The sequence below is a fragment of the Callorhinchus milii genome, unplaced genomic scaffold (genome assembly GCF_018977255.1).
Source record: "Callorhinchus milii isolate IMCB2004 unplaced genomic scaffold, IMCB_Cmil_1.0 Scaffold4, whole genome shotgun sequence".
Classification (NCBI taxonomy): domain Eukaryota; kingdom Metazoa; phylum Chordata; class Chondrichthyes; order Chimaeriformes; family Callorhinchidae; genus Callorhinchus; species Callorhinchus milii.
The window spans coordinates 10,571,020-10,584,222 of record NW_024704745.1 but is presented as its reverse complement, the minus strand read 5'-3'; the positions used below and the strand labels follow the sequence as shown (position 1 = coordinate 10,584,222).

Sequence of the window (13,203 nt, the reverse complement as noted above, 5' to 3'; positions counted from 1 at the left end):
CAATGATGTGATAATGCGCTGTATCAAATGCAAGGATTATTATTATTATTAATAATATATTACTCTCACTTGTATAAGAGTTTTACTCCATGGGGTCTAAAATGCAAGATTCCTTTAGTCTTGAATAAGAAATCTTGCTGACATAAATCCTGCTGGCATGAAGTTCCTGTGCATCAATTGACATACGTCTGGTTAATGGAAGGAGTTCCTTATTTATGCAATTCAGATTCCTTATTAAGGAATCCAATTAAGCAATGTATTTTAGGCCCCTATATTCTTACATTACTCTTTATCGTGTAATAAATAAATAATAATAAATAATTCTTGCGTTTTGTAAAACGCCTGCAACATCGAGAATGTCTCAGGGTGCTTCACATAGTTTTCTGTAAAGTATATTTTTTGGCAAATGTGGCAGCCAATTTGCACAGAAAATACTTGAGACTTGACAATAGGTCACTAGGCATCTGAGAGAGAACACTCAGGTTGTGAGATTTCACTGTAACTAACTGAAGTGTTAACCTAGCTTTTGCTTTAAATGCTGATTGACCTATTTCTCTGTCCATGTTTAGAGGGATTTCAGGCTCATAGAAAACAAAAGTGTTTCAGCAACCTCTGTCTCACTTAATATAAAGGCACACGATAATGAATATTTTAGCAAAACAGCAAAACAGCTCTGACAAGACACGTCTAACATGATAAAAACACTGCAAGGACCTTCTCTCTCTTCTCCCTACTCCAAACAGAAAAGAATACCAAGTACTGGAATCGCCTCACATCTTTTATGTAAAACAATGAGAAAAGCTATGAGCTTCTTTGTCTGTGCAGAACTTTTCAAATGTTTGGTGAAAGAGCAGCCTCTTGAGTTTCCACTGCTAGAACAGGCTTTACGGTTAACAGAGCAACACAAGGCATTTCCGTATTTAAATCTTGCCTGGACTACTTTTGGCCAGGAATTGTGGACTAATTTTAAAAAAACCTGGTGCTGAATGGGAGGACGGTAAGGTGTGTTTTCTGAAAGGGTGAGATCCGATGGGGTGAAGAACAAGAACCTTCTTCACCCCAAACAATCTTGTGATCTTAATGTGAAATTACTAGACATTGCCACTAAATTGAAAAATTCTATTCTCCCGATGCTATCAACAACAAAATGACATTTGTATAGCGCCTGTCATGTCAGGAAGACGTCCCAAGGAGCTGGATAGTTAAGGGTTTTCACCCGAGCTAGGGTTGGAATCAAGAGGGGTGGAGGGTAGGGGAGGGGAAATGGGAGGGTGGCCGAAACCACGATCAAAGAGGAGTATCAAAACAACTTGTATTTATATCACGCCCTTCATACAGGGTAGCACCCGGAGCACTTAAACTATCATCCACTTTGAGCAACATGTGGGTGTTATATATAAAATAGTTCTAAACAATAGAAACTCACATCAAAGATTTCAAACCCAGCGATGTCCAGGACACCGATGAAGAATTGTCTCGGAAGCCTTGTGTCCAGAGTTCTGTTGATGCGAGTGACCAGCCACTTGAACATCCTGTCATACACTGCTTTGGCTAAGGCACCCACAGAATAGGAAACCTATAACACAAAAATACTACACGGGTAAAACACATAGCGAGGGAGGTCAGTACAGCGTTTCCAATATAAGATGTAGTATTGGGCATTATATCTGCCCACAAAATATACAGTCAATTCACTTTACAGTATATTCGGTAAAGCGCTTTGAGATGTCTCGAAGATGTGATAAGGCCCTATGTCAAATGCAAGGATTATTATTATTATATCTGATAGACTTGGTTACCTGCGCCACAGTCTGACCTTTGGTCACATACTCGTTTCCAACTTTAACTCTTGGATGTAAAAGGCCTTTGATTAAATCAGAGGAGCTTAGCCCCATCAGATAAGCAGATTTGTCAGCACCTGCAATGGAAGAAATTACAAACCATGTTATCAAAGCTTAAGAAAAATGGTAAATGCCAAGGAACCATTTTTTCCTATTTGTTTTCTTATGAACATGGTTGAATAAACAAGGGAGTGTTCATCTACAAAACACATTGTCACTTCATTTTACTGTATATGCTGTGAAACATTTTGGGATGTTCTACTGAGTGAAAGACACAATACCAAATGTAAAGATTATTATTGTTATTATTATTAATAATGTACAAGACCAGCAAAGGATCATTATGGTCCATCAGTTAGGTTCCCAAAATTAAAAAAAAACTGAACAATTATACACCAATCTATCTCTCAGACCCCTCAAGTGAATTATTATCAATTAACTGTCCAATTGCTTTGAATGTGTTGATATAATCTGCCTCTACTGCCTCCGTGGACAGAGCAGATTTCTGTGGGATCGATCTCCTCTTAGTGCGATCAGTTTAGTTTTCTCTTGTCAATGTTCCCCTCCCTCTTCTCTTGAAGAAACCAACTCATATTTTGAATTTGTTCTATTACGACTCCCTCCGCGGCCCCAGCAAAATGGTAGAGTCTCAAGGAATCCCAAGTTAAATTTAAAGTTTCAATAACCTACATCAGAAAATGAACTATATGAAGTTGTATTCTGGGAAGTGGGTGGTGGGGTGGGAGGGCAATAAGGATTTAGGTAGATATATTCCAGCTGTAAAGAATGAGAGCAATGCTCTGATTATAATAATGATAATAATAATCCTTGCGTATGTTATAGCGCTTTTCAGTCTTCAAGATGTCTCCTAGCACTTCACAGAGTATAGTGTAAAGTGAATTGATTGTATATTTGTGGGCAAAACGCAGCAGCCAATTGCACACAGCAGTGTCCCACAAACCGTTGTCGATTGAGTTACCAAATTATTATTTTTTTTCTTGAGGGATTATTATCAGGCATGTGGAATAAGGAAACGTGCCCAAGGTTTCGCCCTGCTGGGAATCAAAACCAGGTCTCTCGCTTGCAAGGCGAGTGCTCTAACCACTGAGCTACAGCACTCCAGAAGGTGAAGTAAAGTGGCTGTGTTATATAAGAAACAAACCTGCTCTATTCCTTAACTATTTGCTTTCAAGTGCATCAAGACTCTATCCTGCATGAATGGCGCTATACAAACACAAGTTGTTGTTGTTGCTCCCTATGCTATCTAACATAATGAACAGTTTAAGGAGCACCACTAATTTTACACCCTAGATTCCCTCTGACAACTTATTGCTCATAAGGAAAACGGCAGTGTAAATGGCACCGGGTGCTGGATTAACTGTAAAGTATATTTCCTCCTTGGAAACCCCATGGATGTGATACCAGTACTGTACTCAGCTCTGATCTCAATTTGGAGTTCCTGTTTATGTTCAGCTGGATTTAACTTATAGCAGTTGATCCTTACTTTCAGTGCCATCTGTTTCAGCTTGTTCTTCTCGCTGTTTTTGCTTAAACTTCATGTTTCCAAAGTGCATGATTGCCCCAGTCAGTTTATAGGAACCATGTTTTTCCTCAGGAACAAAGCCCAGGATATCCATAGCTTGCTGTGAAAACGAGGAGACAAAGGGGAGTATTTAATGACAGATCAGTACTCTGTACTGCCTCCATTTGCACTGAAAATATGCTATGGCTCTCTCCAACAAGAAATCTCTCTGTGTCATGAAACATTGAGTTCATCTTTACATTCATTCCTTACATCAGTTCCCAGCAATTCTTCTCTGTCATCCAGGTTGTCCACAGTGACGACCCCTTGTGAACAGAAGTGGAAGTCGTATGGATTTGTTGTTACCAGCAACATATCTGTAAGTAACGTAGATGGGTTGTGATATAATATAGTTATGTATATATATATATATTTGTGTGGAGAGTCATTGTTCAAATTTACTAATCAGTACTTGAGTCTTGTGGGATTTTTTAACAAATTCACTGAACGATATAATAATCCTCGCATTTGATACAGCGCCTTATTATGTCATTGAAATGTTTCAAAGTGCTTCACAGAATATATTGTAAAGTGGATTGACTGTAGATTTTGGGGGCGAAACGCAGCGGCCGATTGAGATTGTAAAACAAAACGCAATCCTGAATACCAGCAAATTGTAGTCAATGTTTCGTTGGGGATGTTCGGGTCTTTTTTTTTGGCTGAGGATAGATTGGAAAACAAAACAGTGATCCAGAGCAACTTTTGCAGGCAATTGGTATCACGTTTTCGGTGTAATTTGTCATTGAATCCTGAGATTTCAGGCACAAACTAGGAGTTGCAACAAACCTGGCGAATGCCATATTTTAGACCCTCTTTCGATGTACTACTTTTGTTATTTGTTGATTCCAAGCTTGGAACAAGTGGAGAGGGCAACAATGTGTCACATACCCTGCAGCTCAGGTTTCCTGCCCGACAGGATTTGGTAGAAAATATGATAACTCCTCTCTCCGGGCTGTTGGAAAATCACTCGTGATTTCTCCAACAGGTCTGTGAAAGGTAACAATAAAGCAACTTAGAAGAAAAAGAATAAACCAATAACACTGGTGATCTCAAACAGGACTGACTCTACGTATCAGGAGGCAATTAGATAGACTGCGAAGATCTTACACAAGTGACAGCTATTTAAATGGTACCTCCCAAGCTTCTAACATGCCACTCTGTATACTCGTCCTCCTGCCTCCATCCTCACTTTGTTGAAATTAAGTTGCATCTAATTGTCCACGAATCAAATTTATTATTTCCCAGGATCTCAAGCTGTAGATTTCCTTAACTTCCTCAGCGTTCCCTCACTCACAAAATCTGCCTTTTATTTCCCGTGCTTGGTGTGTGTCACCTAACTTGCTGACTTATTTAACATCCTCTCTTATTCTTTTCCACCTAGGTAATGCACTGCACTGTGCCACTTGACTCCTCAGCTACTTAAATTTAAAACATTGAGGTGCAGAGGTCTGAAATTCCACCTAATCTTAGTCTGTAAGACCGTTTTGTCTGGAAATTCCAGATCAAGCAGATTTGATGAAAGCTCTTAAATTCCATTTACATTTGGGAACCTTTCCTTTCAGTGATCTTCAATTCGGTCATCTTTATATTTAAAGAAAAAAGTGGCTTACAGGTTAAATGTTAGGTGGATATTCAGTACTCGGGTGCGTTATAATGCACTTAGCACTGAAATAAACGCTGTACACCATTGTCTCTCAAAAAGTATTATTCTATTGATGCTATCTGTACAGCAAATCATTGTGACACTGGAACGTGGTTTGTGTACCCTACGTATTTATAATTACAACTAACAGAATACTTACAGATATCAATATCAGCTGATGACAACTTCCCAGTTGTTCCAAAATGTATTCGGATGAATTTACCCTGTTGAGAAAATTAGAAACTCCAATTTAATTATTACTATTCCCTAATACTCCTTTGACTACTGACCAGGATCTTTGAGATTTTTTTTCCACAAAAAAGTTGGTGTCCTGCTAACTGGCTGTAACCTGCAAACTGGACGTCCATCACCAAAGGCTTGGCTTCGTCCTCTTTATCATTGAAAATAATGTTGGTGGATCCACTTCCAATCCAATTGCTAATAATATTAATCCTTGCATTTGATATAGCGCTTTATCACGTCATTGAGACGGCTCAAAGCGCTTCACAAGATATACTGTTAAGTGGAGTGACTGTGTTTTTTGGGCGAAACGCAGCAGCCAATGGCGCATTGGAGTGTCCCACAAACAGTCGTGGATTGAGTGAATCCCCACCAAAAAAAAATTTTGTGGGGAGGGATTATTACCCACAGAAATCAATCCACCAATTGACTAACAACTGGGTTCCTACTTACTGCTCGGTAAACAGAGGCATGTAGATTAAGGAATCAGGTTTCACCCTGCCTGGAAATCAAACCTGGGTTCTCTTGCTTGTGAAGTGAGTGCTCTAACCAATATGCTACAGCACTCCAATTGATGTGATACATGTCACAGAGATCACAAGCTCCACTGTTGAAAATTTTATATAATCCCATGACACTTACAAAGCGAGATGAGTTGTCATTTCTCAAGGTCTTGGCATTGCCGAAGGCTTCCAGTGCAGGGTTAGCCTGGATGACTTGATCCTCCAAGTTTCCCTATAACCAAAATAAATTGCTTTCTCCAAATAATTGAATGAAAATGACTTGCATTTTTATAGAGCCTTCCCCATAATTAAATATCTCAAAGCACTTTACAAAAACAGAGCAGGAACCCAAGTAGCGGAGGAAATAGGAGTGAGGTGACTGAAGCACAGTCAAAGAGGTAAGTTTTTTTTAGAAGGGTTTTGCAAGCAGAGAGGGAGGCTGCAAGCTAGAAGGACTTAGGGAAGGAATTCCCGAGAGCAGAGGCAACATGACTGAAGGTCTGATGATGGCAGGGCGGGCGGGGTGGATGGACGATGGGCATGGAGCAGGCCAGAGTTGGCAGAATAGAGGGAACTGTCAGGGGATCAGGACCACAAACAATGACGAGGTAGGGTGGGGCAAGAATGTGGAGACATTTGAATGTTAGAAAGAGGACCTTAAAGTCAACCCAACAATTGGTTCAAAGCAGAAGTCAAAAATTACAAGTTGGACTCACCCCTGTCCTGGTTGCAGGCAGCTGTGGGGAAAAAAACGTAAAATAAAGTTAACAACTTACTTTCCAAGGTGGTAAAGGAATTGCCTTTAAAAGAACAGCGCATACATCAGAAGCCAATATTGGGATGAAAATAGCGACGTGATAATTATTGCATTCCAAAATATTCAGCCCCACTGATGTTCAAAACAGGCGATTGAAATGGTTGGTGATCAAGGAATCTTTTGGGCTATCATCGGGCTTGCTGGTCTGGAACCACATTTGAGCTTAAAAACATGTTATATTGGGTTATAACAAGATTGAATTGGGCCTCAAGTTTCGACATTCGATTGAATTTGACTACTCCTTGAGCACAGCTTGAGCAGTTACCTCGGCATTGGGTAGTGGTGGCAGTGATCATAGGGAAAGGGGGAGCTGGGGAATAGTTGTAAGGAGTCCTGTTACAAATAGTTTATTCAAAATATAGCTTATGACATCTTCACATTCATTCGAAGCAGTAGATAAAACGTGGATTTTATTTTTGTAGACCGAGTGTTTGACACATGCAGAAACCCTTCACTCACTCTTAAGAATGTTCAAACCAGATTGAGAGTTTCACGTATGCATGGAAATTTCCCTGTGTCTGGAATGGTGTGCACACTCTCCCCAGAGGGATGCACGCTGCTCGTCTAGTTCCAGAAAGTATAAGGCGCAAGTTGACAAGAGTTATGTCCTAGGGACCATCTCTGACTCCTCTTCCTCCTGACCAAGATTGTAACGTGATGAAGTTATAGTTTTGGAGAAATGCGGTTTGGAATACCGATCATTTGTTAATTTATTATTAATAATAATAATAACAACCCTGAGATTTGATACAGCACCACATCATCTCGCTGAAATGACTCAAAGCGTTTATAGTGAGGATAGACTCTGAAGTCATACAACATAGAGTCTATGGAGTCTGTAGCTCAGTGATTAGAGCACTCGCCTCGCGAGCGAGAGACCTGGTACTGTTCCCAGCAGGATGAAATGTTGGCCAAGTTTCCTTACTCCACATGCTTCTGTTTACCTAGCAGTAAGTATCAACCCGGTTAGTCAATTGGTGGATGGCTTTTCTGTGGATAATAATCCTTCAAAAAAAAACAATAAGAATTCGGTGACTCAATCCACGACTGTTTGTGGGACTCTATTGTGTGCAATTGGCTGCAGTGTTTCACCCACAAATATACAGTTCATTCACTTTACAGTCTATTCTGTGAAGAGCTTTGAGACGTTTAGAAGACGTGAAAAGCGCTATATCAAATGCAAGGATTATTATAGAGGTGAAAAAATACATCAGAGGTATTAATTGATGCTCAATAATCTCAAGCCACAGACCTATAGCAATTTGCCTGTACACTGAGATATCTCCACAAAACCATTCTCCCACAATAGTCACTCTACTTTTGCAATGTGAAGCACTTTGGAATGTCCTCCTGACATGAAATGCATTACACCAAATACAAGGATATTATTATTATGATGATTATTATTATCTCTGCTCCCACGGATCACACTGTCAGCAAATAAAATTCTCCCTCTCTTGGCTTCTTACCCCACCTTGTGAAGCCCTCCGAGATGTTATCCTATGTGAAGGGCGCTATATAAATGCAAGTTGTTGTTGTTGCTGGAGCTCCACAGAAAATGAGTATAACTTTGTGCCAGCGCACGTCAGCAGGGATTAGTCTGAGTTCATATAGCACAGGCTTTGTTTGCTTACGTTTTTTTTCCCGGCTGCGTCCCCAATGGCAGCTACAGTGGCGAAGTATTGAATAACACGTTTGGTGTTCACAGTCTTGCCAGCCCCGGATTCTCCGCTAAGGAACACACAAAGAGCATACAGATATTTATATTGACTACTCTGTAATTAGAACAGGATGTTAAGTGTGGACTCGGAGTGTACAGCAGTAGGTCCAGGCCAGGAGTCTGAATGATTGCTCAGCAGGATTAGGGAGAGCTTGATACAGAGGTCAATAAGTAAATAGTGAATAAGCAATGAGAAGCAAAAGGCATGTAGAGGTCATATATTGTATAATAGATTATAAAAGAGATTATAAAAGGGTGTTACAAACAATGTGTGAGTTTCATTGTGTCATGCATTTAAACTATGATCATATTTTCCAATGGTAGATAAATTTACTGATTTTTCCCATGATATGCATGTACTACAAGGTTTGGTAAATTTACAGATCAGTGGAAAATCTCACGCACTGCTTAATACTTACGTGATGAGCATGGCCTGGTTCTCGCGGTCTGAAAGATAGACATCGGATTAAAGAGTTACACAAGGTTTTCCACTATAGTTTATCTGTAGGATTAACACTGAGTCATGGAGATCATATTAGGCTTATTACAATTAATGAAACCATCCCAGTACTCAATAGACAAAGGTGGCCAAATAGCAGGGTATAAATATAACAGTGTAACTCCCATCTCAGTGGTATGTTTTGAAGAAATGTCTTTTGGAATACCGATTATTTGTTAATTTACTATTATTAATAATAATAACCCTTAGATTTGACACAGTACCACATCATATTGCTGAAATGCCTCAAAGCTTTTATTGTACAATACTGTGAGGTCGAACGTAGCAGCAAATTTGTCCAACAGTGTCCCAGAAACAGCGATGAGTTGAATGACCGATCAATTTTATCTGGACACTGGGAGAAACTCCCTTCACCTTTCAAATAATGGGATCTTTAATGTGCATCTGAACAGGAAGATGGGGCCTCAGTTTAATGTCTCATCTGAGGGATGGCACATCTGATAATGCAGAGCACCCCAAGCATTGTACTGGAGTGTCAGCATAGACTATAAACTTTAGATATACAAATAGAAATAAGTAAGACTCACTGCGCAGCATGTCGTTGTAAGCATTGTCAGCAATGGCAAAGATGTGAGGAGGAACCTCGGTGCGTCTCTTGCCTTTGTAGGCAGCAATAACCTCAGTCTTGTAGACTGGAAGGAACTTGTATGGATTCACAGCAACACAAAACAATCCCGAATAGGTCTGAAAAACAACAAATCCATAGTTCATTATTCAGTATGTAAATTCATGCACTGAGTTTTACATTTCATTTTTAACAGGCAATAATTCATCGAGATATTGGAGGTCAAAGGATAATAGTTTTCAATTGTATTATTGCTTCAATTCACTTAGTTGCTCATATCTATCTCGATGAGCTTGTAAAATAATATTGAAATCCATGTAACACTTAGCAGCCATGTCTAACTCTATTTGAAAAGGATGTGAACATAAGCATACACTAAAGTACTACAGTGTGTTCAAATATCCCAATGTCTAATACGCCTGAGATCAAATCTTACATAAATCATCCAGTTGGAGTATCGTTTGCGAAGATTGTCCAGTACAGATGCTTCGTTGAGATGAGTCAACATAGCTATGTCCTCAATCATGTCAAATTTAGGAGGGTTCATTTGTTGAATGTCATTCTCTTTGACGATCAGATTCTGAGAAATACAAGCACATTACTAACGGCAGGAAAGAAATTAATTTAAAGTTGGATGAAAAAGCATCACATCAGTAAGGTTTCCTCACCCTCCCATCGACCGTTTCAACAGTGAATTTTCCACTGGTGCCTCCTTTGATCTCAGCTTCAACGTAGGCTTCCTTCTCATCCGCAATCCAGCACCTCCTCTTCCCTGTGAATTGATATCAATGTAGTATATTACGAATACTGAATTCTGCTAGCTAATGCTTAACTATAAAAAAAAATTCTATCCCACTCTTCAAAAACATGAAAAGTCTCTTCACTTTCCTAGTTGGAGCTTAGACTCACTTTGTAAGCCAAAAGAACTTGAGAATCCACAAGCTGCTTTGAGTTTTGCACATCATGTCCTTATCGTGTCAATGGACTCCCAAGAACTGCTCATGATTTTTCATGGCTGCTGCATTTTGCCCACAAAATATACCGTCAATTCACTTTACAGTATATCCTTTGAAGCTCTTTGAGACGCCTCGAATCCGTGATAAGGCGCTATATCAAATGCAAGGATTATTATTATTATATGGTCTTTGTGTCCAGCTATTATGTAAAGTTTATGTCTTTCAATAAATTAGATTCATCATTAGTTTTATTTCTGTTCATTTTTTTCTTGGAGCAATTTATTTATTATTTGCAGCGGGGCATATGAGGAGTTTGAGTCTGAAAGCTGTCAGACTAAGTCCCTGTTCGAACAGTAGTGTATTTCCAGGTTTTTGTAATTAAATATCTCTTGATTTACGATATAAATCAGGAAATATTTAATCACAAAAAATGTATTTTGTTAGTCAACCAAAAATATTGGCCACCACTGGTCTGCATTTTCAGTGCTGTCATCTTTCAGCTGACACATTAAGCTAAAGTCTTGTCTGCCTGTTTAGGACTTTAAAGAACTTATGAACCATTTGAAAATCCTCCAGATAAAACTGATCATTTTCTTCATGGGTGTTTGTGGGACATGGCTGTGCGTAAATTGGTTGCTGAGCTCACCTACAAATTACAGTCACTACACAGTGTAAATCCTGTGATGTGCTTTGAGACATCCTCCTGACTGAAAGGCACTATACCAAACACAAGGATAATTATTAGTATTATTATTACAAAATAAAACCTGGGATGACACAACATTCGGGCAAAAAGACTAAGTAAATTGATTGCTCTGACTGACAGCTATGAAGGTTGATCAAAGGGTTTGAAGACTAAAATGAACGGGATCAGTGTGGTTAACTGTATAAATTAAGCTATTACCATCAAAGGGTATGGTGTGTAGCCTCATCAATTCTTTCTCACTCTTCCTGAGGAAAGGGGCCGCTTCACCAAATTCAGAAGAGTCCATCATTATGGGATGCTTCAAGGTAGCAAATTAGCTGCAAAGCAACGGGAGATAATTCTGCAAGAGGAATAAGATTAAAACCAACATGTTGCAAACCTTTTGATTTGAACTTCACCTAGCAATCTAATTTATGTATGTCTTTTCTTAAAGCATCTATAGAAGAAATTTCACCCAGGTCTTGATTTACTCTGTTTGTGTAATAAGTGTCCAGAATTCTTAAATGCAAGCTTCTTAAATGAAGCTGATTTTTTTTTAAAAAAGAACTGCAGGAAACTTACTTCAAAGTCGAGACTGAACTTGGAAGTTTAAATTTCTCCAGTTAAGTTTTTGTTGAATTACATTCTCCAAGGAAATGGGAAGGAAAAATATTTTGTAACATTGCACTTACAAATAAGTATCATTTATTGAAATCAATTAGGCTACAAAGTTTCTATTACCAACAACGGCAAACAAATCTAAAAGAAAGACACAAATAAAGGAGTCTACATACCAACCAGTCAAGAGCCGGGATCAGTATAGCAGTGTGGCCAATACCTAGCTTTTATATTCTAATTTCAAGGTCGTTCCTTGTGAAGTATTCTAAACACGAGCATTTTAACTTGTTCTATATTTGACTTTTGGCCTCAGACAATAGCATGGTGTCTGTGTGTATGTGTGGTCTGTGGTGGTGTTGGGGAGGGAGAGCGTTGTGTGGAAGAAGGAAGCATCTATTGTTTCAACTGTCCAATTACTAACTTAATTGTAACATGACTCTCTCAGAGAACACAATGGCTCAACATCAGAAAACAAATAAAAATAATCTCGCGAAAGTTCACTATTCCATCACAGAGGGGGAGATCAAACTAACAATATTACTAATAATCCTCACATTTGGTATAGTGCCTTTCACTTCGGGAGGATGTCTGAAAGCACTTCATAGGATATACTGTAGAATGGAATGATTGTGTGTTTTCGTGAGCGAACACTGTTAGGTCAAGACTGGTAAGTATAATAGTGGTTTGTGTACCATGTAATCTTACACATTGGATAAAGGCATGTGCAAAATAATGCTGTCGCCTGCCTTTCCGGACCATAGCCATTACTGACCAACAAGCAGATTTGGAATTTGGTAACATTTTTATACCTTAGCAGACTACCCGGAATGTGTTCCTTTTGGAATCACACATATTTAACCCCTCTCTCCTCCATACTGAACCACACCTGTAGAAACTTTATTTTTTATATACACAAGGGCACTACTTGCACAGTAGGATTTTTGGCCCATGGAATTGGACTCACGGTAGAATTCCATCTCCCCAGAAGCACCAGTATTCTCAAGATGGTGCTGCGGTTAGTGGAAGGAAATGTCAGGTACCCCAAGTGATCATCAATCACTTGTGAGGCTTGATATTGAGTGTTGGAAGATGTTTTGACTGGATAGGGAATCGCAACCAAGTGTGATCCTGTGCTCACTTCATATCCATACATATAGTGCTGGAACATGAGGTACAATGAGGCAACTCAGGATTGGAAATTCAGTACTGTAATGGCATAGGGGAATTAATGGCGGGTTCCTCTGGCAATTAGCACTGGTGGAAAACAATCTTGGGGTCAACATTGCTTTTGCAGAAATTGATAGTTTGAGAATCTATAAATCAGGATGAACATACTATTCTTTAGGAACTCAATTTTGGGAAATTGCAGGTGCAATCTCTAAGTGATGTACTTCTGTGAGTATATTAATGCAAACCCAATTATAGGTCAATGTATTAGTTTGATTAAAATAAAATAGCCAAGTTTGAAGAGGTGGTTTCTTACCTTGCTTGGTGTTTGCTGAGATTGGGTCTCC

General features: G+C 39.2%; 1 protein-coding gene across 1 annotated transcript in view; it reads right to left on the bottom strand.

The window, feature by feature from the left end:
• LOC103180134 (myosin heavy chain, cardiac muscle isoform) overlaps window positions 1-11,892 on the bottom strand; it is a 39,503-nt gene extending 27,611 nt beyond the window's left edge. Inside the window, 15 exon segments of the mRNA XM_007895794.2 lie at window positions 1,427-1,576; window positions 1,800-1,918; window positions 3,346-3,484; window positions 3,637-3,740; window positions 4,312-4,410; window positions 5,226-5,289; window positions 5,948-6,040; window positions 6,525-6,545; window positions 8,260-8,356; window positions 8,765-8,792; window positions 9,393-9,549; window positions 9,867-10,010; window positions 10,099-10,202; window positions 11,291-11,409; window positions 11,866-11,892. Coding sequence (XP_007893985.2) covers window positions 1,427-1,576; window positions 1,800-1,918; window positions 3,346-3,484; window positions 3,637-3,740; window positions 4,312-4,410; window positions 5,226-5,289; window positions 5,948-6,040; window positions 6,525-6,545; window positions 8,260-8,356; window positions 8,765-8,792; window positions 9,393-9,549; window positions 9,867-10,010; window positions 10,099-10,202; window positions 11,291-11,381 — 1,410 coding nt within the window. The 5' untranslated portion in view covers window positions 11,382-11,409; window positions 11,866-11,892.
• Between the last annotated feature and the right edge of the window lie 1,311 nt (window positions 11,893-13,203).